This window comes from Sinocyclocheilus rhinocerous, unplaced genomic scaffold (genome assembly GCF_001515625.1).
Source record: "Sinocyclocheilus rhinocerous isolate Xijiao unplaced genomic scaffold, SAMN03320098_v1.1 scaffold542, whole genome shotgun sequence".
In the NCBI taxonomy this organism is placed as follows: Eukaryota; Metazoa; Chordata; class Actinopteri; order Cypriniformes; family Cyprinidae; genus Sinocyclocheilus; species Sinocyclocheilus rhinocerous.
In genome coordinates this window covers 37,706-61,232 of record NW_015638928.1, presented here as the reverse complement: position 1 = coordinate 61,232, position 23,527 = coordinate 37,706, and the positions used below count along the sequence as shown (strand labels likewise).

General features: G+C 40.2%; 1 protein-coding gene across 1 annotated transcript in view; it reads right to left on the bottom strand.

Annotated features, from left to right (window-relative positions):
• Positions 1-8,134: 8,134 nt before the first annotated feature.
• Positions 8,135-23,527, bottom strand: part of LOC107750037 (POC1 centriolar protein homolog A) — a 45,973-nt gene continuing 30,580 nt past the window's right edge. Inside the window, exons 3-4 of the mRNA XM_016565289.1 lie at positions 23,330-23,473; positions 8,135-8,774 (exon numbers count right to left, since the gene is read on the bottom strand). Coding sequence (XP_016420775.1) covers positions 8,682-8,774; positions 23,330-23,473 — 237 coding nt within the window. The 3' untranslated portion in view covers positions 8,135-8,681. The remainder of the gene's footprint in view (positions 8,775-23,329; positions 23,474-23,527) is intronic.

Sequence of the window (23,527 nt, the reverse complement as noted above, 5' to 3'; positions counted from 1 at the left end):
ATTGTCGTAGTCGTGTGTTTATTAGTCACGTTGAATCAATGAAAACAGTTGAATCTTCTGTTTATTCAGCTGCAGCGGGTTCTGGGTTTCTTCTGCGAGGCATATTTGGAGTTTCAGCGCGAGAGCGCCCTCTGTCCTTCGGATGGAGATTTACTGCTGATCACAGAACCGTGCTTCACTGAACGATTCATGCTTCTGTCGAATCGCGATCTCGATTCCATTTCGATTTATCGTGCAGCCCTATGAGAGGGTCTGTATTACTTACTATTGGAGAAAGCGCAACGGCTAACTTGGATCACGTGTGCTTTGGTAACCAATCACATTACAGCCTTGATGTCACTGAACTTCAGTCAGTCGCTGTTTACGGATCCCATAGGAATTAATGAGAACTGCCGTAAACTGAATCGTAGTGAAGCCACTCCTCCATTGACATCCATTAAAAAAAACACAGCCTCTGGTCTCCTTTCCCACGTACTGGCAAAGCGGGAAGCGTTAGCATTAGCCGTTACACTTTTTGGGCTAAAGGTTGCAGCCTTGCCTTCTAGTGGCTTTGCGTACACTAAATGGACCCTTTTCACAAGACTGTGACGACGCGTTTAACGCTCATCAGCATCGTAAATCCTCGAAAGTTTTTTATATTTAGATTTTTTTTTAAATGTATGTATATTTATAACACTATACTTTGTATTATATCACCTTTGCATCAAATTACAAAAAAAAACTAGTTAACGCTAATGCGATGGTGTTTCTAATGCAGCGTCTATGGGAGGGACGGTACATTTGACATTGTTCTCTTGTTCTCATTGAGCCTTTTCTATTCTAACACGGCAATGCCTCTGTGTATCAGGCAAGGTTCAAAAAGAACTGCTTGATTGAGTCAGTGTGGAAGAACTTGACTGGTCTGAACACCTCTGGTGTGACTTTAAATGCAGACCTTGAGCCAAAAACTCATCAGCAAACACCAGTGACTTGTACATATGGCTACAGTCATTTTAGACACTTCCAGAACTGTAGCAGCAGAGATGGAAATACAATTTTAAATACATGAATTATGTTTCCATCTTTGTTGCCACAGTTTTGGAAGTGTCTTTTTCTGTTCTAAAGAAGGAGGTGTCCCAATACTTTTGTCCATACGATGTATCTCTTTGAGCACTGGGACATATGCTGTGAATATACCGAACGGTCTTAAAGGAGTAGTTCAGCCAAAAATGAACATTCTGTGGTCTGATGTCGGTCCAAACCCACAAGACTTTCGTTCATCTGCAAAACACAAATGAATATATTTTGAATGAAGCCTGAGTGACTTCTGTCGCTTCATTGAGAAGTCCACGCAACCAAAACCTAAGTTTGGAAAGACACGGGAAAAGCGGTTCAAGTCCGAAGAGGGACGATCGCTTTATATGATGAATAATTGTTTTGAAAAGACATATAGTGCATCCCAAATCGTGTACTTAAGCACTATCCTATAACGTTTTGTATAAATAGTGCAAGTAGTGTGTTCACACTGAAAATTAGAAAAAAATAACTTTAAATACCTGGATGATGCTTAACTGAAAACACGACGTGTGGAATGTTGAACTGATTTAACTACGTATCTGACTACGATTATATGACAAAATAACCTTATATAATTCATACACTACTTGGTTGAGTACAGTGCATAAACTAGTGTATAAGTGCATATGGGCCGCAGTCATTTGGGCCGCAGTTATAGTTTCCATATTGCATCAGCTCAACAATTGACAGCAAAAGTTAAAAACATTATGAGCAGGTCAGGGTAGACCCATGTTAAATTGAATGCGGATGAAAACGAGGCTGTGAGCGACAGCTATTGAGGTCCTAGATCACAGAAGTCTTTTGTAAAGACATTTCGTCAGCTGAACAATCAATACGTCACTAAACAACTGCACAATCCACTGAGCGCACGGTGTACTTCATTCCTGTCAGAAATTAAACATGGCAGCACCCTGACTAAGGTCTATTTGAGCATCTGTGCCTCACTTGTAAAAAATGAAATGGGGAGCTTTAAAAATGAGAAAAAAAATCATTTTACAGGTGGTACGAGTTTTTTCATTCTTATGAAATATTATGAAGACACATCTGGAATAATGATGACTCGTTCACAATAAGAGTAAAAATAAACAGGGTGCATTCTGTAGGTACATGTCATGGTGACTGTAGTTAAATGTGTTGGTAGTGATGCATCTATGCTTGAGTTGAGAGTGTGGATTGTGAATGGATCAACCTCAGTTTAAAAGTTAATCTCATTAACACATCCAACCGTGAAAGGTCTGATTCTTGCGCTAAGGCACGGCTGCGTAACATCTGATGGTTAAAAAAACGAGCAAAAGGGATTGAGCCATATGCCACTGTGTTAATTCATAACATATGAGAGAGAGGCCTGAGATAATGTAGGAATGAGGCCAGCGTCACAATCACGTGAATAAAGCTCAGAACCGATGAGATTCACGTTACCTGGAGCTCAGGCTAAACGCTCATAACAGAGCGTCTGATTTCTGCACCGAGGCATGATGGGAGCAGTGAGATGCCCAGGCCGGACACAATGGTCTTTTATGCATCCCAGATGAGTTGTAGTTCCTCCAAACTGTGTGTCCTTGTGTCTCCATCCTAAAGGCCTCTCCACACCAGACGGAGAGACAGGCCTCTCAATGAGAACAGAGCTTCTCATACACGAGACGAGCGTTCAAAATACAGACCCGGGCCTTCAGATGTTTCTGTTGGGCTATTTTTATTTCTTTTTTATGGCAAGGCACACCGGATGAATGTGGTAAGCATTTTAACTGATATACATCACCATAACTGCCCCAGATGATCGATGAACTGTTTTGTATCACGTTTTCTCAAAAGTTCTCTACACATACAAACGAGGCACTATCTAATGAAACATGCACTCATTTGCATACATTTCAAGAATGGACATCTGTTTTTTACACAGATTTATTATTTTTTTTAATAAGAAAATACCGTCAGATAGGGGGAAAAAACATGTTTTTAATGAAATATTAAATATATATCAAGCTAATTATATATGGACAAAACCCTCAGAATATAGACAGGCATAAAACTGTAAAAGTGCTGCTGAAGTGGAGAAAAAACTCACCGCCTTGTAATTAAAACCTATAGAGGTAAATAGATAGAAAAATTTAATTAAATTGAACTGATTTGTTTAGGATGCTTTCTTTCCACTAGTCTGTTCTAGACATGTTACAGAAGCAAAACAGACCTAAATCTCAAAATTGATCAGTGCATGAAAAAAACTATAGTTTTGCCTTAATGCAAAATTTTTTTAATTAGATTAGCGGTATTACATTCCAAAATGAATGTGACCTTCATGAACATTTTCTCCAGGATGATTTGAGCATCACGCTCAATCACGTGACCAATGACACATTTGATTACATGTTCTCAGACATGCTGAAAGCAAGGCTTCATGAAGAATGACCATGCGTTCTGGTTTATGGGAATCACGTTGCCTTTGTGCTTCTGTCCGTCACTCGTAAGAGCAAAGGATGATGGGCAGGAAACCACACTTAGCTTTAATGTTCTGCTGGAGCCGGGTCCATGCCAACTGTGCTTCACCAGCACCGACACACACGCTCTTCAGAGCCTCGTGCTTCTGCTCACACAATGAAAGAGCCCCAGCGAAGTGCTTGAGCATTAGAGCGCTCTCGAATGTTAATGTCATCTGTGAAGGTGAGCGCTGTAGCCCGTGGCTCGATGAGCGACACTGACCCCGGCTACGGTTTCACTAATCCACCCTCACAGCGCCGACTCCCACGGCATTTCCTCGCCTGGAAAACCCATTAATGCAAGCCCAGCGCTCCTGGAGCGGCCGACGAGGAGATTCAGGAGTGAAGCAGAGATTCAGAGCCATGAACCTGCTGCGATCTCAAACGCAATCGCTCATTGAAGCACTATCTGGCAGGCGCATCAGAGTCGGCTGGGTTGCTGAACTTTGCTCAGCTGTTCATGAAGCAAAGGGTGTGTTGTGTTGTTGAGATCTTTGCTCTCCGAGTCCTGAGAGAATCCAGGCAAACCGTTAAGAGTCTGGGATCGGGATTCTGCTCCTGGCTGCATTTGGTTGATAAAACAGTAACATTGGGAAATGCTACAATTGAAAATAGCTGTTTTCTATGTGAATGGATTTTAAAATGTATTTTATTTCTGTGATGCAAAGCTGAATTTTCAGCAGCATTACTCCAGAAAACAAACTAACAGCGCTGGGTTGTATTTAACCCAGCATTTTTTAGAGTGTATTAATAAAGACTATAATAGTGTCAAAGGCACTAAAATAACACTTGCTAAATGATATGATGAATTGCACGAGGAACAGACTGGAATTTAAGTCGTTCATTCATCAATAATCTCTCTGGTATGTTTGTGACTGAAGTATAGCGATGTCTAACCTGTGAATGAATCTTCAACTTTTCAACAAATCGCTTGATTCAACTCAGAAAATCAGGGAGAGGAAGACCATCAGTGAACAACCACTTTCCTTTCAGTCTGTTGCTCACACAAACCATCACATGACTTCAGAAACACAGTGACTTCAGTCCTCATTCACTGTCACTCAACTGAAAAGAGCGAGCGGCACATTATTCAAAACAAATCTGCGGGTCTGTTTGTGAAAGGAGAGAAACAATATTTCTAAAGTGGCAAGATTCCAGTTCAAACGTATAGAAAAACAATGTATCCAGTAAGAAAACGACTGATGATTGTGAAGCTGTAAATGTGAGTAACTGCTAAACACTGTGTTTTTGCTGCATTATACAGATTTAACTAACCGGCAGGTTTGGAAAATGAAACTGTTGTGGGTTAATTCTTCAGTAAAACCTCTTCATATGAGCCCGGTTTAGTCTGCAGAATCATTAGAAGGCTGTTTTTCTTTTTCTTTTGTGGGCTGAAGCTGGAAGAGGCGCAGCAGAAGCGAGTGGAAACATCATTCTGCAGCTCATGCGTGGGCCGCTTTGTGTGGTGCTCGGGGGGAAGGCAAGGCCTGGATTCCCAGACAAACATCGAGCCGATCCTCGCGGAGGGAGAGGAAGCAGGGCTTGAGCAGCGTTAGCGGTCAGGAGGGACATCACTGCTGCTGCTCTCTGATAAACACATACAGTTAAACGCTTCTTAAAATAGACTGAACTGAACGTTCACTCTGCCAGAACACAAAACCACCTCGCTCGTGCTGAACACAGAGACGTCATCAAGATATCTACAGCAGAAATCACTGTCTGCGTAACACTGCAAACTCACATTCAGATCTGCCTCTGACCAACGAATGTCCTGCCATACTTTTTTTTTTCTCTTTCAATAAACTGGTAAAGGAATAGTTCAGCCACAAACGAAAATGTGCTGAACATTTACTCAACCTCAGGCCATGCAAGATCAGGATGAGTTTTGTAGTTTTCTATGTGAATGGATTTTAAAATGTATTTTATTTCTGTGATGCAAAGCTGAATTTTCAGCAGCATTACTCCAGAAAACAAACTAATGTGTGAGCACAAGCTGTGATTGAAGAGCTCTTCAAAATATGATTTACATTGAGTGATTTCATCATTGCAAACCTGCGTGACTAACTTCTGAGGAACACAAAAGAAGACGCTTTGAATAATGCACCTGTCACTTTTTCCCATTCGATAACAATTAATAATTTAGTTGATTTTGTCACTTTTGTGAATTTATATATATGTTTATATTATTAAATAAAAGCGACAAAAACAACAAAATTACTAAAACGGTAAATGTAACATTTAAAAATAAAAACTAATGTAAAGTACACTCTAAAAAATGCTGGGTTAAATACAACCCAGCGCTGGGTAAAATAGGGACAAACCCAGCAATTGGGTTGTTTTGACCCAGCGGTTGGGTTAAATGTTTAACCCAACCTGCATCAGTGTCTCAGCAATGGATGCTCTGCAGTGAATGGGTGCCGTCAGAATGAGAGTCCAAACAGCTGATAAAAACATCACAATAATCCACAAGTAATCCACAGCACTCCAGTCCATCAGTTAACATCTGGAGAAGACAAAAGCTGAGACAAATCCAGCATTAAGACGTGTTTAACTTCAAACTATTGTTTCCGGCTAAAATACGAACTTTAAACTAAAACTGTCAACCCTGTTAACTTTCTGAAGACACTGTTATATTCTGACATTATTGTTTATTATGTGGTTGGTTAATTATTATGTGGTTCTGTTGTGGGTCAAATTGACTCATATTGGTTTCCATGCAACGTGCCAAAAATGAAAGAAAAAACAAAACAAAAAATACTGTGGCTTGTCAGAGACATGAAATGTAATAATTCCCATCAGTTTTATCGATTGTAAGGGGTCTATTTGACACATATTTCTATGTTCAAAACAAGCTGCACACATGCCTTTTTTTCATGACTACTTAAGCGACTATTTACACACCGAGGTGCAAGAATACATTTTATCTAACATTATTTGTACTTGGTGTAAGTAGTATTTACTGCTATTTGTACATCCTCTGCTTTTTTTTTGTCTTTTTCTCAAACCCACACTTCTTTTCAGTGCTGCGACAGACTCGTCATTCAGATCCAAACAACTAGGTTTGACTGTGAAACTCGCTATAAACTAGATACAGAAACAGTGCATTTTCCTCGGATGAGGTCTCCGTTTTGAGTTAACTTTTGGCCTTAAAGTTAAAATTAAATAAAATTAATTTTCCTTAAATTGAAGTTTCCATGTATATCATATTTTAGTGTTTGGCAATTTAAAACAAATGTTTTCGGGTTTTTTTTTTTTTTTTTAAACCTGACTCTTTAGTGTTTTTCAAAGCTCAGATTTTTGGCAAATTGCATGCAAAACCATTGGGGGTCAATTTAACCCACAACACAGAAGTTTTTGTAATTTTTTTTTCTGTTTGTCAAAACTTGCATGACGTAAATGAGATACATTTACAAAATTTCAAAGAGAAATAAATCGTTTAACCAGTTTTTCGAGCAGTTTGAAAACTGAGTGTGGGTCATATTAAACAGGGTTAAAGACGGTTTCTTCAGCAGAGTTTGGAATCTACTTTTAAATCACAGAATGACCCTCCATGTCCTCAAAGAAAGTCAGCAGAGGAAGCCGCTCCTCTGACGGCGACGGCGCACAGCAGATCAGGGGAAAACACATCCAGATGTGATCTCCATAAAGAGCCAAAGAGAGGGAGAAAAATGAGGCTGACTAATTCTTCCCCGGCCCGCGGGCCACACATGTGCAGCATGAGGCAGAGTAACACTCAACTTCTCTTCTCTCACCAAAACACACACACACACACTGAACGAGCGGCGAGTAACTGCCGATTGTAATTAAAGGCCTTTGTGTGTTTTCCATGAGTGTTGCACACTCTTCAGTGGGTTTGTTTGCCGCTCACCTGAACTAGAGCGAACTCATTCACCTGGAAACAACATGACAGTGAACACACACTCAGCGGTGACCGTCAGTCTACAGACGTGTGGACAGATTTATGTGCAATTCAAGAAAAACTACAGTAAAACAGACTCGTCATGAACTCTACAGCCACCTGCATCTCCAACCGCAAAAATAACCAGATGAGTACAGTTTGAAAACAAACTTTGATATCGTCTTGTCTGAAAGTTTAAAATAATTTTTAAAAACGTTGGTTTTAATCAGTCAATAAAATGTAGTTAACATGTTTTAAGATGTTGCTAACATGTTTCTAGCATTGTTACACATTGCTAACGTTTTCGGATGTTGTTAGCATGTTTAAACGTGCTGTTAGCCTGTTTTTTTTAACGTTATTACAATGTTTCTATCATAACACATTGCTAACATGTTTTCCCTTGTTGTAGAATTTTTTGACACAGTATCACAGTCACAGTATTGACATGATTCAATGTAATAAAAACATTACATAAAGTATGATACTATATTGTGCATTCTAATAGCCCGTATTCCTGTTAAATCAGTAAATCCACTGTGTGTCGTGTCCATCACTCTCCGGCTGACACTATATTCACTATACGACTCGAGCTCTTAAACCTCATCACTTTGTTACAGCACAGCTTAAACGCTAATCAGTATTCAGGACCACTATCAGTTTCACAACTTACAGTAATATACAGAAAGAACAACAGTAAGCACACCATGCTAAACAAACACATTTTACTGGCATGGACAACAAGTCAAACACATCAAAACTGTAAAAAGTGTAAAAGCTTCATTTGAAAGAAGAAGCATTGAGTTACATAGAAGATGAGACAGTATAACTCAAAACAGCAAAAGTGAATTAAAAAAAGACAACTTTAAAGTTAATGTAAAACAGGACAAACGCATACTACTTTATCTAGCAAGTACAGAAAGAAGGCTTCACGTTTTGATTTCTCCTATCAGATTTCAGCCAAGGATGAGTTTCAGTTTGTGGTTTAAGGTTGGATTACAGTAGAGCTGATGCTACAGCCTGCAGCACATCCACACTCAGCACAGTCCTCCATCCTCACACTGCTGCTACTGCAAAACTACACACAAACATCTGCCACCAAATAATACAGACTCTGTCATTTAATTCACTCTCATCACGGTGGCTCTTTAACATAAACATGTTGGGACAAGAATGCAGTTTTAACGTGGTTTGTGAGCTGTAAACTGTTTGAGGAGGTGACAGTGAGGTAGCTGTAGCTCCAGTAGACGGTTGCATCAGTTCTCAGACACGGACTGACGCTGCATCTCCATACACTCCTTCAGTTTATCCTCAGTCAGAGTCAGTCGCTGCTCCAGAATGGCCACCGTCTACAAAACAAGAACAGAACAGTCATGAGATTGACTGAAAGTGACACTGTTAATCAATGTCAAAAAAAATAAAAAATGTAACTACGAGTTGGTGTATGAACCTGTACAATTTGTTGTGTATGAAAACAAGATTTTTTAGAAAAAGGCATGACCTAACCCTCAGTGTGGCATAAGAGATCGTGCAACTGGTCACGAATGATCATACGAATGAGATGCTTTTTAGCAGTATCTTGAAAATTGCGCAGGATTTAGCTGTCCGGATAGTGTTAGGAAGATCATTCCACCAGCAAGGAACAGTGAATGAGAAAGTTCTGGAAAGCGATTTTGTGCCTCTCTTCGGTTTCTGTGGTACCATCTCTGTGCTGGAAGAGCATTGCAGTAGTCCAGTCTAGAAATAACCAGGTCCTGGAAGAGGAGTTGGGCGGTCTGCTCAGTTAGGAAGGATATTCCTAATGTTGTGCAGCGCAAATTTATATGCTGGTCAACATAGATTAGCCCATGATTTCTGGCTGTTGAAGATTCTAGCTGGATGATGAAATTGTGCTGTACAGTTGGAGATGCTTGGAAGACTAAAGTTCTGTCTCCGCAAGATAGAGTTGCAGGTGATGACAGGTTTCATGTATGCCAAGATGTCTGCCAGGCAGTCCGAGAGCTACTGTGAGACCATCTGGCTGAAAAGAAAGATAAACATTTGTGTCATCAACATAGCAGTGGTAGGAGAAACCATGTGCCTGTATGATGGGTCCTAGTGATGTAGTGTATATGGAGAAGAGGAGGGGTCCTAGAACAGATCCTTGATGAACCCCCCTGACCAGATGATGTGCTTTCGACTCTCTCTCTCTCTCACTCTCTCCCCTCCAGGCAACCCTGAAGGACCTACTTGTGAGAGAAGATTCAAACCAGAGAAGTGGAGTTCCTGTGATGCCCAGTGGTGATCAGAAGTTGGACAGAAGGATCTGATGGTAAACGATGATTTAGAATCAGCTTTAACAAGCCAAGGGGGTTCAGTGACTGAGAGCAAGGACGTCTCAGTTGTGAGTGACCGCTTAAATCCTGATTGATTGTTGCCCAGCAGGCTGTTTTGTGAAAGGAAAGATGATTCCTGGTGGAAAACATTTCATTCAGATGTTTGAATGAGAGGAGAAAGACTGTCTGTAAAGTCAAGTGATGAGTAGGTCAAGCAGTAGGGTTACCTAAGCCTGCTTGAATGCTGTACTGCATTTTACCTTATTTAAAGGGGCATACAATTTTTGTATTTACTGTTATATTCAATTATTATCAAAAATGCCATTAGGTGATAATTTAACACTCTGAACATCTGACTGAAACACTGCCAAAACACTGATTTTCTTTACATATGTTGTTTCATGAACAATCCATGCTGAAGTATGCAAAACAAATATATAATCCCATGAACAGGCCATTCGTTAAAATGTGTTGTTACAGTAAGAGTGTTTACGATTCATCCTGCTCTGGCCTGTACTGGGCGCCAGTTCGGGAAAAAGTGTAAAGGACAAGCGAAGTCGTTGACGTGTTGCTCTGGAGCCTTGTGCTGACACATTCTGCAGTGTGACATCATAACGTGGGGAGGCACAGAGCGAGTCGTTTTTGCAGCTGGATTCAATAAATGAGGAGGAGGGTTTGAGTTCCAAAGCATACTGTATAGTATGTTTTCATAGTACAATAAACTCTTACTTTCAGGCTATGTGATGAGGAATCAAATATGCCTTGATAACGTCATATGCAAAGAAGACAGCAAATCATAACAATGGGTATTTACATTTTCTAAAAGGGCAAGAAGCCCTAAAATATATGTAATAAAAAATGCATGATGTGTCCATGATAGTGTGAGAAGTTAAAGTTTCAAAGCATCTCAGTACTGAGCTACTCAGATGGATTATGACCGCATGGAAAAGGAACAGAGTGAAGAAACATAAAGAAGCAAAATAAAGGACGAAGAAAAAGTGAGGGAGGGAAAGACATTCAGATTCAAGCGTGGGAGGGAGTCATAATCCATCGTCACAAGAATGCATGAATGGCATCTATTTTGGCCGGCCCCAAACAGATGTGCCGTTCTCCTCGTAGACAAACCCGTTGATTATGCGGGCGGAATACGAGCCCCCTCGCTCATGGCATGAGGCAGAAACCGAACACCACATCCTCTATGTGGGGCGGAAGCACAGACGGACCCCTCAAGAAAGCGGCCTTCTCCGAGCGCGGCTGGAGAGGAGGTGAGGAATGGAGGCAGGGTGTCTCGTGCCAGGGTCAGCATGGCGTAGTGTGCTCATGGAGAGGAACACACTGACCTTAATGTAGTCTGGGGGCTGGGCCATTCACAACAGCACATGTGCGGTAGGAGCACTGAGAGAGAGCGTGTCCTCGAAACAAGCTCCCCGGGAGAGATGAGCAACTACCGCTCATGCGTCGCTTTCCTTACACTCGGTCCAAGATAGAAAGCTGGCAGCTCTTGAGAGGATATTACATTAAAGAAACCATTTGTCACAACTGATTTTAATTTAATGCCATCCAAACCTCAATATCAATGCTATAACCTTGATATTCTAAAATATTCTTTCTCCCCCAAAAAATACACTCTAGGCTTAAATGAATTTTTTTTTTAAAAAAATAGCCGCTTTTCCACTATCAGGCCAGTGTAAGACACGGATAATAGCAGGTCAGACGGGGCATACAGCCTCGGACTTTGAGCCCTGGGGTCAAGAATCAAGCTGCGTTTCACTGTCTGGCCAGCAGCCTCAGAGTGCTACTCTAAAACCTGTCCATAACACGCCTCCATAGGACAACCTCACACAACCCCACCATCACACCAGTGAGGGTAAGATGAGTAGATAAAGACCTAACGCTCCAGCATTGATATCAGACTAATGATAAAACCTTACAGTGACAGTAATCTGTTAATTTGTATCAGTGGTGCACATCAAACATGCTTAATCAAACTGATATTTATCATTTTCACATAAAAAGAGAACACACAGGAATGCACAAAACAACTCCATTAGGACTTTTAGGCCCATAGGCATATACACATCTTTCCTATCTCACTATACTGTTATCCTTTCAGCCAGAGCGACAGAGGGAGCTCACGGACAGAAAACCGGAGTTATGATGTAATTTATTAAATATGCAGATGCAGGAGTTTGGTATCAACAAAGGTATAGAGAAGAGACAAAAGAAATATGAAAGCAAATAAATACAGGATTATAATCATATTAGCTTGTTTTTAATATGAAGTACTTTAAGCAAAATGTGGATTCATTATAGCAATGGTTAACATGTGCAACTTTTAGCATCGCATGTAAATCTATAAATAATATATTTCTGTCTCATATGGTTATAAGATTCCCCGGATTGCAAATGTAAGTTATTTCTGACACTCGCTGGTGTCCGACAGTGAGTTTTGCAATGAAAATTGTTTTAAATGTCTTAAATGTTGATGTTAGCTGGTGGCCTGATATAAAAACGTGAAATAAGTAGCGGTTCTTGTTGTCTCCAGACTCAGATAAACTTTGTTCATGACCACTCCTCAAGCCCCAGTTGGCCTGCTTTGGACCAAGGAAATCAGCCGGCCAAAAACCCCCTGGCTGTTGGCCCCAAGGAAGCCCCAACGAGGCATGATCAAGCCCCTGAAGTGACAGTGGAGATGCCTGGTCCTGGCACACACTGGTAAGCTTGCTTTTGGGAATGTGGCTAATCAGGAGTGTTTCTTAGGGACATGTAAAGTCTAAGTTTAGCCTAAAATTAACCCTTAAAAGTAGCATCTCTAAGCTCATCCGCCTTAAACGCCTAAAACAAAAAGTTAACAAAACACATCCAGATCAATGTGGCCACATGCTCAAGTAACACATCCTTCTAAATCAGTGGCATTATTGTGACATTGTGCCATCTTCTGCTCTCTTGGAATAATTTGTAATAACACACTGGGAACTGATCACTATCCTTGGGTCACAGTGTTTGATGGGATTGAGTTCTGGACTCTGTTCAGCCAAATGAAGTTCTTCCACACCCACCTTGACAAACCATTTCTGTATGAGCTTCCTGTTATGCCTGGGAGCACTGTCGTAATGAACCAGGAAAGGGCCGTCCTCAAACTGTCGCCACTCATTTACAAAGCACAGCATTGTCTAGAATGTCTCATTCCATTATTATTCTGGGCCAATCATTGGCACGATGCTTTCGGGCAGGTAGTGTTCTTCTTGGCACCCTCCAAAACCAGATTTGTCCGTCAGACTGCCAGATGGTAAAGTGTGATTCATCACTCTAAAAAACGTGTTCGCACAGCTTCAGAGAGCAACGGCAGTGAGCTTTACACTACTCCAGCAAACACTCAACACTGTGCATGCTGATCTCACGACCACGGACACGACTTTGTGAAGCTCCAGACAAACACATTGTGTTGACAGCACTTCCTGAGGCAGACTGGATCTCCGCATTGAGCGCTGCAACCAAGGACAGCTGATGTTTTGACCGTCTGCTTCACGACTGTACATAGCGGTTGCTCCAAAACATTTACATTTAGCAACAACATCAATCTGCTGACCACTCGATCAGGGCAGACATCTCATGCACAGTCTTGGCATCCACAGTGCCCAGATGAGTGACATTTTAGTGTACCTGTCTGAAAGGACAGCTGTAAAAAAGACTGAAATGAGAATTACAATCAAAGTGGTGGTACAAAAGAAATTCAAGAGTTTGGGTGTCCTAGTGGGCAATGTTGGCTTAATCATACAGAAGTAGAAGCCAAACCAACCAGACACTGCCTAGAAAAGACCAACCACTGAAACTCTCTGCACAAACAAAGGAGCACTTGTTAGTGAAACTACAGAGAGGCCAGTGATCACTTTGAAGGAGTTGCAGAGTTGAGCCGCAGAGAATGAAGGTGAATCAGTCAACCACATCAAGAGCTCTGGAGAACACAGAGGCACAGAAGAAGCTATTACTCAAACAGACCATCAGCAGATCCCCCACACTGCAGTTAAGATGGTAATAGCAGAGCATCGCTCAAGTACCTTTGAAATACAAAACGGGAAATAAACAATTGCATCGGAATGTTGCAAAATGGAAACACGTCTATGGGAAATCTTATACAGCTTGAGAGGCAGATGAAGACACATCCACATAAGAGGTCCTGGTGAAACCACCACCATAGAATATATGAAGACGTTTCAAAGCAGGTTTGATCTGGGGCAGACCATTCAAGAGCACTTTGAACCACAGAATGATGGGTTTGGCACATACAAGGCAACAGAAACACAAACCCCAACATTCTTTGTTTTATACAATCGAACTACTGAATTTTAATTCTGCTACATTTCTGAGAAGCTGTCATCCAGTGAAAGATCTGACTGCAGATTGAAGCCTTTGGCCTGTTTTTATTCAGTTTGAACCAGTATGAGGCAAATCCCTGGAATGCTAATTACGGCTGGAGAGTTATTTCTGATCATTCTTCCACAGCGCTCTTGTGTTCAGTGTCTTCCCTCTATCCGTGTTTGAGCACAGCGCAACCCAAGGATGACCCCCAGAGTGCATGCGGTTCAGAACGTGGGCGAGACGGGCTGATGCTCAGTAAACAGGCTTCCTGAGCCGCCCCCTGAGGCCTGGGAGGCAGAGCTCGATAGCATCTGCTGGTATTTCATGCTGGAGGGAATGGGTTTTGCATTTCCTTCCTCTGCAAGTGTGCTTTTCCGATCAATACGAGCAAGAGCCTATCGGCTCCTCTGAAAACACTGGGTAGCAGTATACTCTGGTGAAGGTCACTGGAGTTAGCGCAGGTAAAATCGTGATGATAATACACTACACGAGACGCATGCTGTTTACAGGAGCCGTGTTGAAAATGATGCTGCTACTCTGTGTGTGTGTGTGTGAGCTTTGAATTTATTCCTTTTTTGGTTGACAGTCTTGTTGAATAAGACAAGTATCTTATGGCGCTTTTCCACTGCGTGGTACGACTCGGCTCGGCACGGCTCAGTACGGTACGACACGGCACGGCTCGGCTCAGTTTGCGTTTCCACTACAGTTTAGTATCGCTTTAGAGTGGGCAGGATTATTCACATGTCGTTGTAGTTGCGCCGCCTCTATTGCCGCGACTCTTGACAAAATTTCATTCCACGTCGCCCCATCAAACTCTAGCTGGATCCGCTCCTCTGCTATCAACGAGAGGAACGTCTGTACTTCCTCAACAGACAACGAAACAGCCACTTTTTGGTTGTTAAAAAAGGTGCGCTCGTTCAAAACAGTTGCGTTCGATCCTTCGCTGGCTGTGCTGATTTAAATATAGCGCTTCTTGTGTGTTTGTGTCGCAAGTTCAGTGACGCAGGTAGTGACGATTCTCTCCGGCCAATCCGTGATCAGCAGAGTTTACACGTCACGTTTTGGTAACGGTACGGTTCACTTGGAACCTCAACCGAGGTGGTACTAAAAAAAGTACCAGGTACCAGGTACTGTACCCAGTGGAAAACCCCCCAAAAGTGAACCGTACCGTGCCGTACCATGCCGTACCATGCAGTGGAAAAGCGCCATTATTGTATTTGTCCTAACAGGCATCTGCTACACAGAAATTCACTGCTGCTTCGTCACAGATCTACAAATGTAAAAAACAGGCTCTATGACCCTTGTGTAAACCAAGTTTTGTTTGCAGTTTTTTTTATTACATTTTTTTAAATGCACGTAATATAGGCAATTAAGGCAATTTGCATAAAGTTCAGATGGATATAATTTTACAAACAAGCTTATCTACCACAGTCTGCCATTCCAGAATTCAGTTACAGAAAATTGTTTCATGTTAATAGAAGCAGAGGAAAACAGCAAATGCCTTTTTCATGTGCCCTGTAAACCCGCATTACAGGCCCATTAAACCCTCTCCAGGTTTGATCCAGCTCTATTTTTGTTTCTCAATTGCCCACATACCCCAGCTGTGGTTTTTTAATTCTAAAAGGAGTTGTGGATATTAAACTACACCCGCTGAGTGATAGTAATGATGTTTGGGCTGTAATACACTGAATGTTACTAACAGCTGCAATTTGCAGTGTGTGTACGGCTGATTCGGGGAGTGTGTGAAAGTGTGCATCTTAGCACATTCTCCCGTTTCAGGTTCAGAAGTGAATTATTCATTGGGTCCTTCCAGCAACTGGATCCGGCGTTTTCTTCTAGACAGCACTTGCCGTGTGCATCAGACGTGCCACATTATCCAGTGCACTCCCAAGATTTATATCTCTTTAGAATTAACATTATGATCAAATGTTGGCCAGGAAGATATTGAATGTCATCTGGATGTGCATTTTATGCAAACATCGGATGCTAGACTGCAGGGTCAAAATTACATGATTTTGTAAACAATGTAAACAATGTAAAAACAACACTGACAGCCTTCCCTTGAACAGCAGAACAACTGAAATGCGTGCATATCAGGGTTCTATCATCTATTTATTAATGATCTTTTTTATCATCCACTTATAATGTTAGTGAAATAATTCTGTGCAAAGATAGTCACATTTTACATTTTAGTTTTTAATAACCATTTTGCAGCCATTCTCTGACCTTCAACATTAAGTCCAGAACAGACACACTGGCCTGTGCAGCGTCAGACAAACAGGAAAAGTCATTTCAGAGGCAGAGTAAACTCTTTGATTAAAGACTGTCTTGAGAATAACGTGCACTGATATATACACTGATTTATATACACACTACCATTCAAACGTTTGTGGCAAGTATAGTCTTTTTAAGAAATTAATGATTTTATTCAGCAAGGATGCATCATATTGATAAAGTGACTGGAAAGCCCTTTAAAATGTTTAAAAGATTTCAAATGCAAATAATATTGAAAAATAAAATGCATCATGGTTTCCACAAAAATATTGAGCAGCAAAACTGTTTTTAACATTGATGATAATCAGAAATGTTTCTTGAGCAGCAAATCAGTATATTAGAATGATTTCTGAAGATCATGTGACACTGAAGACTGCAGTAATGATGCTGAAAATACAGCTGCGCATCACAGAAATACATTACAGTTTAACAGATATTCACATAGAAAACAGCTATTTTAAATTGCAATAATATTTTACAATATTAAAGTTTTTATTGTATTTCTGATCAAATAAATGCAGTCTTAGTGAGCAGAAGAGACTTCTTTAAAACGCATTAAAAAATATTTTGAGTCTGACAAACGTTTCAATGGTAGTGTACACATATATACCAAATTATACAGCGGACAATGCTGATAACGTCCTCTCTAGTTGAGGTTGCTTGGAAGAGATCTAACTTAACTGGATGATGATGAATCAAAGCCGTATCCTGGCTAAGTTTCACCAGCTTTAGTGAAGCTGCAGGCCAAGGCAGACGCCGGTATTTGCATGAAGGTGAAGGTTAGCATTCCCTGCATGGAGAATGTGAATCTGGAATATGGATAAATGCTTCCAGATGATGAGAAGCCCCCTCTGAGGCCCGAGCGTTTTCCACATGCCAGAGGAACAGCATTAGGAAAGAAGGTGGTGTTCTTCTGCAATGGAAACCAGCTGTTGCTGCCTAATAACTGCAGCATGAAGTCCTTTTCTCTCCACTATCACACAGAATAGGGGCAGGTCAGGTGAAACTGCGGAGCGGAGCAGCTCAGAAACATTAGCCTTCACGTTCCCAGCCAAAGATGAGTCAGAAAACGGCGAATGATATGTAAAATGATAACATCAGACAGTCAGCAGACCTCCAGGATCTATTCACCTTCCTCATTAAGCCATTAAAATGTGTTTAAACGAGACTCCTCAAAGCAAATAACGCACCATTTGTAGATATTTGTGGTAGGGCTGTCGATTTAATGTGTTTATTTGGTGCAATTAATTATGGGAAAAATAAGGATTAAGGCATCTTACGCAGCGGCCCGTCATCTTACATTAATGTTTCAGTTTCTGATGAATATGATGTAGGAGTCTATTACAGTGCAGTTATATGAGCCTCAAACTCAAGATATCAGGGCAATAATCAAAACCTCTTATATTTATATCATGCATAAATAGTGCTGTTTTCCCCAATATCTGCACGAGTACAAATGTGATATTGATTTTATACAACAGTTCAATAAACAGCAAGTTTATAACGTGTTACATTTTAGACACAATATTGTCAATGTTGTCTGTTTTGATCAGTTTCACGAATGAAAATAGCTCGAGTCAAAGCTACAGCAGAACTGTTGTGCATCTCTGATCAGCGGTGATTCGTTCGTTGAATGAATCCACAGTTTTGAATGAATCTCTTGAACGGGTTCCTGGACGTTACAGACATATATACGCTACATGATTTGTGGGGAATGAAGGCTCTAATACTGTTAACACTCAAAGTACATAGATTTCTTTTGTTATTTTAGTTTTATGGAGGTCACATGAATAATCTGACACTTTTTACAATCCATCCATCATTTGTTTTTGCAAAGGAGCAGGTGCATTCACACTGATTATTCCTCTGATTTAGTGTACGGTGAGCTGATGAACTGAATGGACGCTAATGCTGCTTTAGGAGCGCAGCGGGACCGACATTCACAAGACGGGAACAGAAAAACAGGCTTCATGCTTTCAGCTGTACTTTCACACTTGATTTCCTTCATTAAAAGCTCCTTCATACATGTATAATTAGAAATCATCAGAGCCAATTACTCTACACATGCTCTTAACGGCCGAGACTGATCTGATCCCAAACATATAATCACTGATGAAAGTAGATATGAAATAGATACAGTATGATGGGAATCCTGATGTGCACAAGCTGTATTACATGTAGGTAGATCTGAACCAAAGTAAATGTTTTTTTCATTCACTTTATTTTAAGGTCCAGTTCTCCCCGTTAACAAACCATTAACTATGACTTTTGCCTCAATAAAATCCTAATTTGCTGCTTATTAGTAAGGTAGTTAAGTTTAGGTATTGGGCAGGATTAGGGATGTAGAATATGCTCATGCAGAATATGTGCTTTATAAGCACTAATAAACAGCTAATATTTTATTAATAGGCATGCTAATAAGCAACTTGTTAATAGTGAGAATTGGTCCCTATTAGGGCTGTCAGTTTAACGAGTTAACTTAATTAATTAGTTATGAAAAAATAACGCGATTAAAATAATTTAACGCAGTTAACATACTGGCCCCGCCCCCAGACCTGTACATCATCTTATTAGTTGACTGTTGACAAATATGATGCAGGACAACAACTCCATAAATGCAGTTATGCCCTAAAAGTCAAGATATTGGGGCAAAAAATGCCCTGTATGAGTTTTTGTCTCAGGTATTGGGCAGGATTAGGGATGTAGAATATGCTCATGCAGAATATGTGCTTTATAAGCACTAATAAACAGCTAATATTTTATTAATAGGCATGCTAATAAGCAACTTGTTAATAGTGAGAATTGGTCCCTATTAGGGCTGTCAGTTTAACGAGTTAACTTAATTAATTAGTTATGAAAAAATAACGCGATTAAAATAATTTAACGCAGTTAACATACTGGCCCCGCCCCCAGACCTGTACATCATCTTATTAGTTGACTGTTGACAAATATGATGCAGGACAACAACTCCATAAATGCAGTTATGCCCTAAAAGTCAAGATATTGGGGCAAAAAATGCCCTGTATGAGTTTTTGTCTCATATATATCATATGATAAGCGATATCACACCAGCAGCGAGAGCAATATCACACGAATGCTGTGTTGTCACGATCAAAAAACACAAAAGCAAATGTGATTTTATACAACAGTTCAGTAAATAATAAATTAATATTGTGCTGTTTTTAAACACAATATTGTGTTTTGTTCAATTTTGCCAGCGAAAATATTACCGATAAAGCCACAGCAGAATTGTTGTGCATCTTTGAGCAACACAGCGGTGTTTAGTTTGAGAATGAATCAGCTGTTTGAACGAATCGTGTGAATCAATGATTTAAAGAGAGAGCCGTTTACTGAATTCCTGAATGAATCAGCCGTTTGAACGAATCGTGTGAATCAATGATTCTAAGAGAGAGCCGTTTACTGAATTCCTGAATGAATCAGGCGTTTGAACGAATCGTGTGAATCAATGATTCAAAGAGAGGGCCGTTTACTGAATTCCTGAATGAATCAGGCGTTTGAAGGAATCGTGTGAATCAATGATTTAAAGAGAGAGCCATTTACTGAATTCCTGAATGAATCAGCCGTTTGAACGAATCGTGTGAATCAATGATTTAAAGAGAGAGCCGTTTACTGAATTCCTGAATGAATCAGGCGTTTGAACGAATCGTGTAAATCAATGATTCAAATAGAGAGCCGTTTACTGAATTGTTGTTTTAAACCTGAATGACTTGCTTTCTTTTGCACAACATAAAAAGGTATTTTGAATAGCCTACTGTTGGTAACTAAGCTGTTTTAGTCACTATTGACTTTCATTGCATGAACAAAAAATACTGAGATGTTTCTCGAATTATCTTCTTTTATGTTCCATACTTTATGTTAGGCCATTGTAGCTTAAATATTTAACAAAATAATAGCTTTAAATTATCTTTTGGGGGTATTTTCCCAGCCAAATGTAGTTTGCGATTAATTAGATTAATTAATTGCAGCACCCTGTAATTAATTAGATTACAAATTTTAATCGACTGACAGCCCTAGTCCCTATACTAAAGTGTTACCGTTTTTTTCTTATTACATAGATGTCAGTTATATGAGCAAACAGTCAGTAATTAAACTGCTATAAATCTCAAAGTTCACACACACGTACATTTCACTGAGTGAGTCAGATGATAATTCAGTAAGTTATTGATAGCCATGACTTGTTAAATCAGGCTCTGCCGGATTCAGTGGAGAACTCTTTAAAATGATTCAAAACAAGAGTAACTTCATCAGTTGATTAACAGAGCCTGGCTCATATGCAGTGTATTTGTTTTTGTGTGTGGCTAGTGAAGAGGTCAGCAGAAAGACATCTTGTCTTTGTATTATTCCTCACACAAATGGTTTTTATTTTATATATTAACTAACAGAGACAGAAAAGAGAGGAACACACAATTACTAGGAAGCCTAAATACTTGCTGCAGTTGTGTTTGACTCCTCTAAATTGTATTCATTAACTGTTAATTAATTATATGAAAATATTTACTGATTATTTCATTTACTGATTATTACACTCAAATGAGTGTCTGAGCTCATTTAACTGAGAGACACTTGCACTGACTGATCTTAAAATGTGTCAGTTCCATTGTTTTGCCTCAAGACGCACAATAGTGATATTTTTTTTCTAAGGCATGTTCATAAAAGCTACTTAAATGATCTAACTGAACTATGGCCTAGCCTAAACCCTGTCTGTGAAACCAGGCCTAAATGTTGCGACCTGATTCATGTATTCGTTTATTACAGGTGCTCTGAACAAAACTTCAGCGCATGCACCACATTCAGAAACAGAGAAAGTCACCATGATAATGTCACCGGAGCTAAGAAAGCTGACACATGATGAACCTCATTAGCAAATATTCAGTCTCATTCACCGAGACGTATTACTGAAATAAACACATATTCGTAACAGTGTACGTAAACACATGCATCACAGCACTGTGCATGTCTCTTTGAATCCAAGCTGAGGAAACAGTCAGATTCGAACATTTACATCTTTCTCTTTTCCTACTGATGGGATTATTTCCAGTCTACACCACAACCATCAATCTGATCCAAATTTCATTCAGATCCAACTCATGTGGATCGGCTGAGGCGTTTACATGAAGTCTTTTCAGTCTAAATGAGCCATCAATCTGCTTAGGCTACATTCTGTGGCCCAAATCCAATATTTTTTGCTCACATGTGACTCAGATCTGTTTTTGTCATGACAGTGTGAACAGCACAAACACCACATGTAATCTGATTTTTTCAATTCCGACCAAAAAGATGTGACTCGTGAGCAAAAAATATCGGATTTGGGCCACATTGGCCTGCAGTGTGAACATAGCCCCTGTATGTATCGTTCTTTTGCGCATACAGTTCAGTTCAGAACCATGATCTGTTCACACTGTAAATCTAATATTGGCCACATTTAAAACAACAATGTGAACAGCTATACAAAAAAATTGGAATTGAGCACTAAGGCTGACAGTGTGAATGTAGGAAAAGAGGATGTGTGTGCATTAGTGCTGTCAAAATTAGCGCGTTAACGCAGGCGATTAATTTTTCCAGTTTAACACGTTAAAAATATTTAATGCAATTAATGCAGGGGCGGGGCTAGGTTTGGCTACCCCACTCACAACTGCTAAAGTATTATGTTTATTCAGACCGGGCGTGCCTCACACGTCCTGAAAAGTGAAGCTGCGGGCTCTTTGATCGCCCCCTGGTGGCTGGCTGCAGTACAGGTCATAAACCCCACCTTCTCCATGTAAACGAATGGGACTTGAGTCAAAATAAAAATATAAAGAATCTCTACTGCGCAGCCTCGGGCTCCAAATGACAATTTACTCAAGATGGCAGCGGCCATACTGAGATGCTTTGGCTTCACTTTTCTATAGTGGAAGGAAGTGGAGACGCGTCGTCCATCTTTTTTTTTACAGTCTATGATTCAGACGCAGAACGTCTTCACGAGCACATCAAACAGGAGACTTTTCAGATGCGCACTCTTCACCTCAGCAAGTCAAACGAGCGTGGAAACGGTACCAGTGACGAGGAGCTTCAGTAGAACAACAGTGAACTGCGGTCAGATGAGATGTTGTCAGGACATATGTCAGTAAAAAAGAAATCTTCTAGTCCTGTCAGTCATTATACTGTGCTCGTAGAGCGTGCTCTTCAAATGCACGCACAAATGTGGCGGCATGCGCTGTATTAGGCTATATTAAAGCGCTGTATCATATTCAAACTGTATTGAAACTACGAGTATGCAATGTCACAATTATGTCGTCAGTTAAGTCATGAAGTTACAAAAAAAAAGGCAATTAAAGCATGCCTTAAAACTGTGCATGCAAGTAGTTATTATTTATGAGTCACGTTTTAAAGCAGTATCAGATCTGTGCAGTATCAGTCAAGTTCAGCAGCGGCAGCTCTTAAAGTAGCAGCAAAAATATCCTAATAATCAGCTGCTGTGATGTCTGTCAATAAAAGAACAAAATAAAAAGGAGGAAATCAATAACTTCTGTAGTTGTAAGCTTTATCTCAATTTAATTTAGCATTTAGTGTTAAAAGTAATTTTTAAAAGTCTAATAAATGTTAAATTGATAGCTGTAATGTTATACTGTATACTGTACTTATACTGTAATGTTGAATGGATAGTCAATGGCTAAATATTAAAAAAACATTATAGAGACATCACAGCTGGTTTCAGTGATACTTGCCTTCAGTCATAAAAAAGACGGCATTAAACAAATATTAAAAATATACATTGTTGTTTTTCCATTAATTTGAAGATTGAATATGAAATTATTACAATATAAAAGTATAATTAAAAACTGTAACGTTAGGTGGGATTAATCACGATTAATTGCAATTAATTTCAGAAAACATGTGCGATTAGTTATTTTATTTAGTCGATTGCCAGCACTAGTGTGCATGTAAAGATGTGTTACCTGTGTGAGCACGTCCAGCTGTCCTACGATGTGCTGGAGGGTGCTGGCGAGCGCAGCGGGAACACTGTCCGGCTGACCGGCTCCAGGGCTCACCGGAGCGGTGCTGCTGCTCTTCTGTGAGGACACACCGCCGGCTCCGGACTCCTGTGGGAGTGATGGGAAACCATGAGCGTCACTGAGGACTACCAACACCCGACT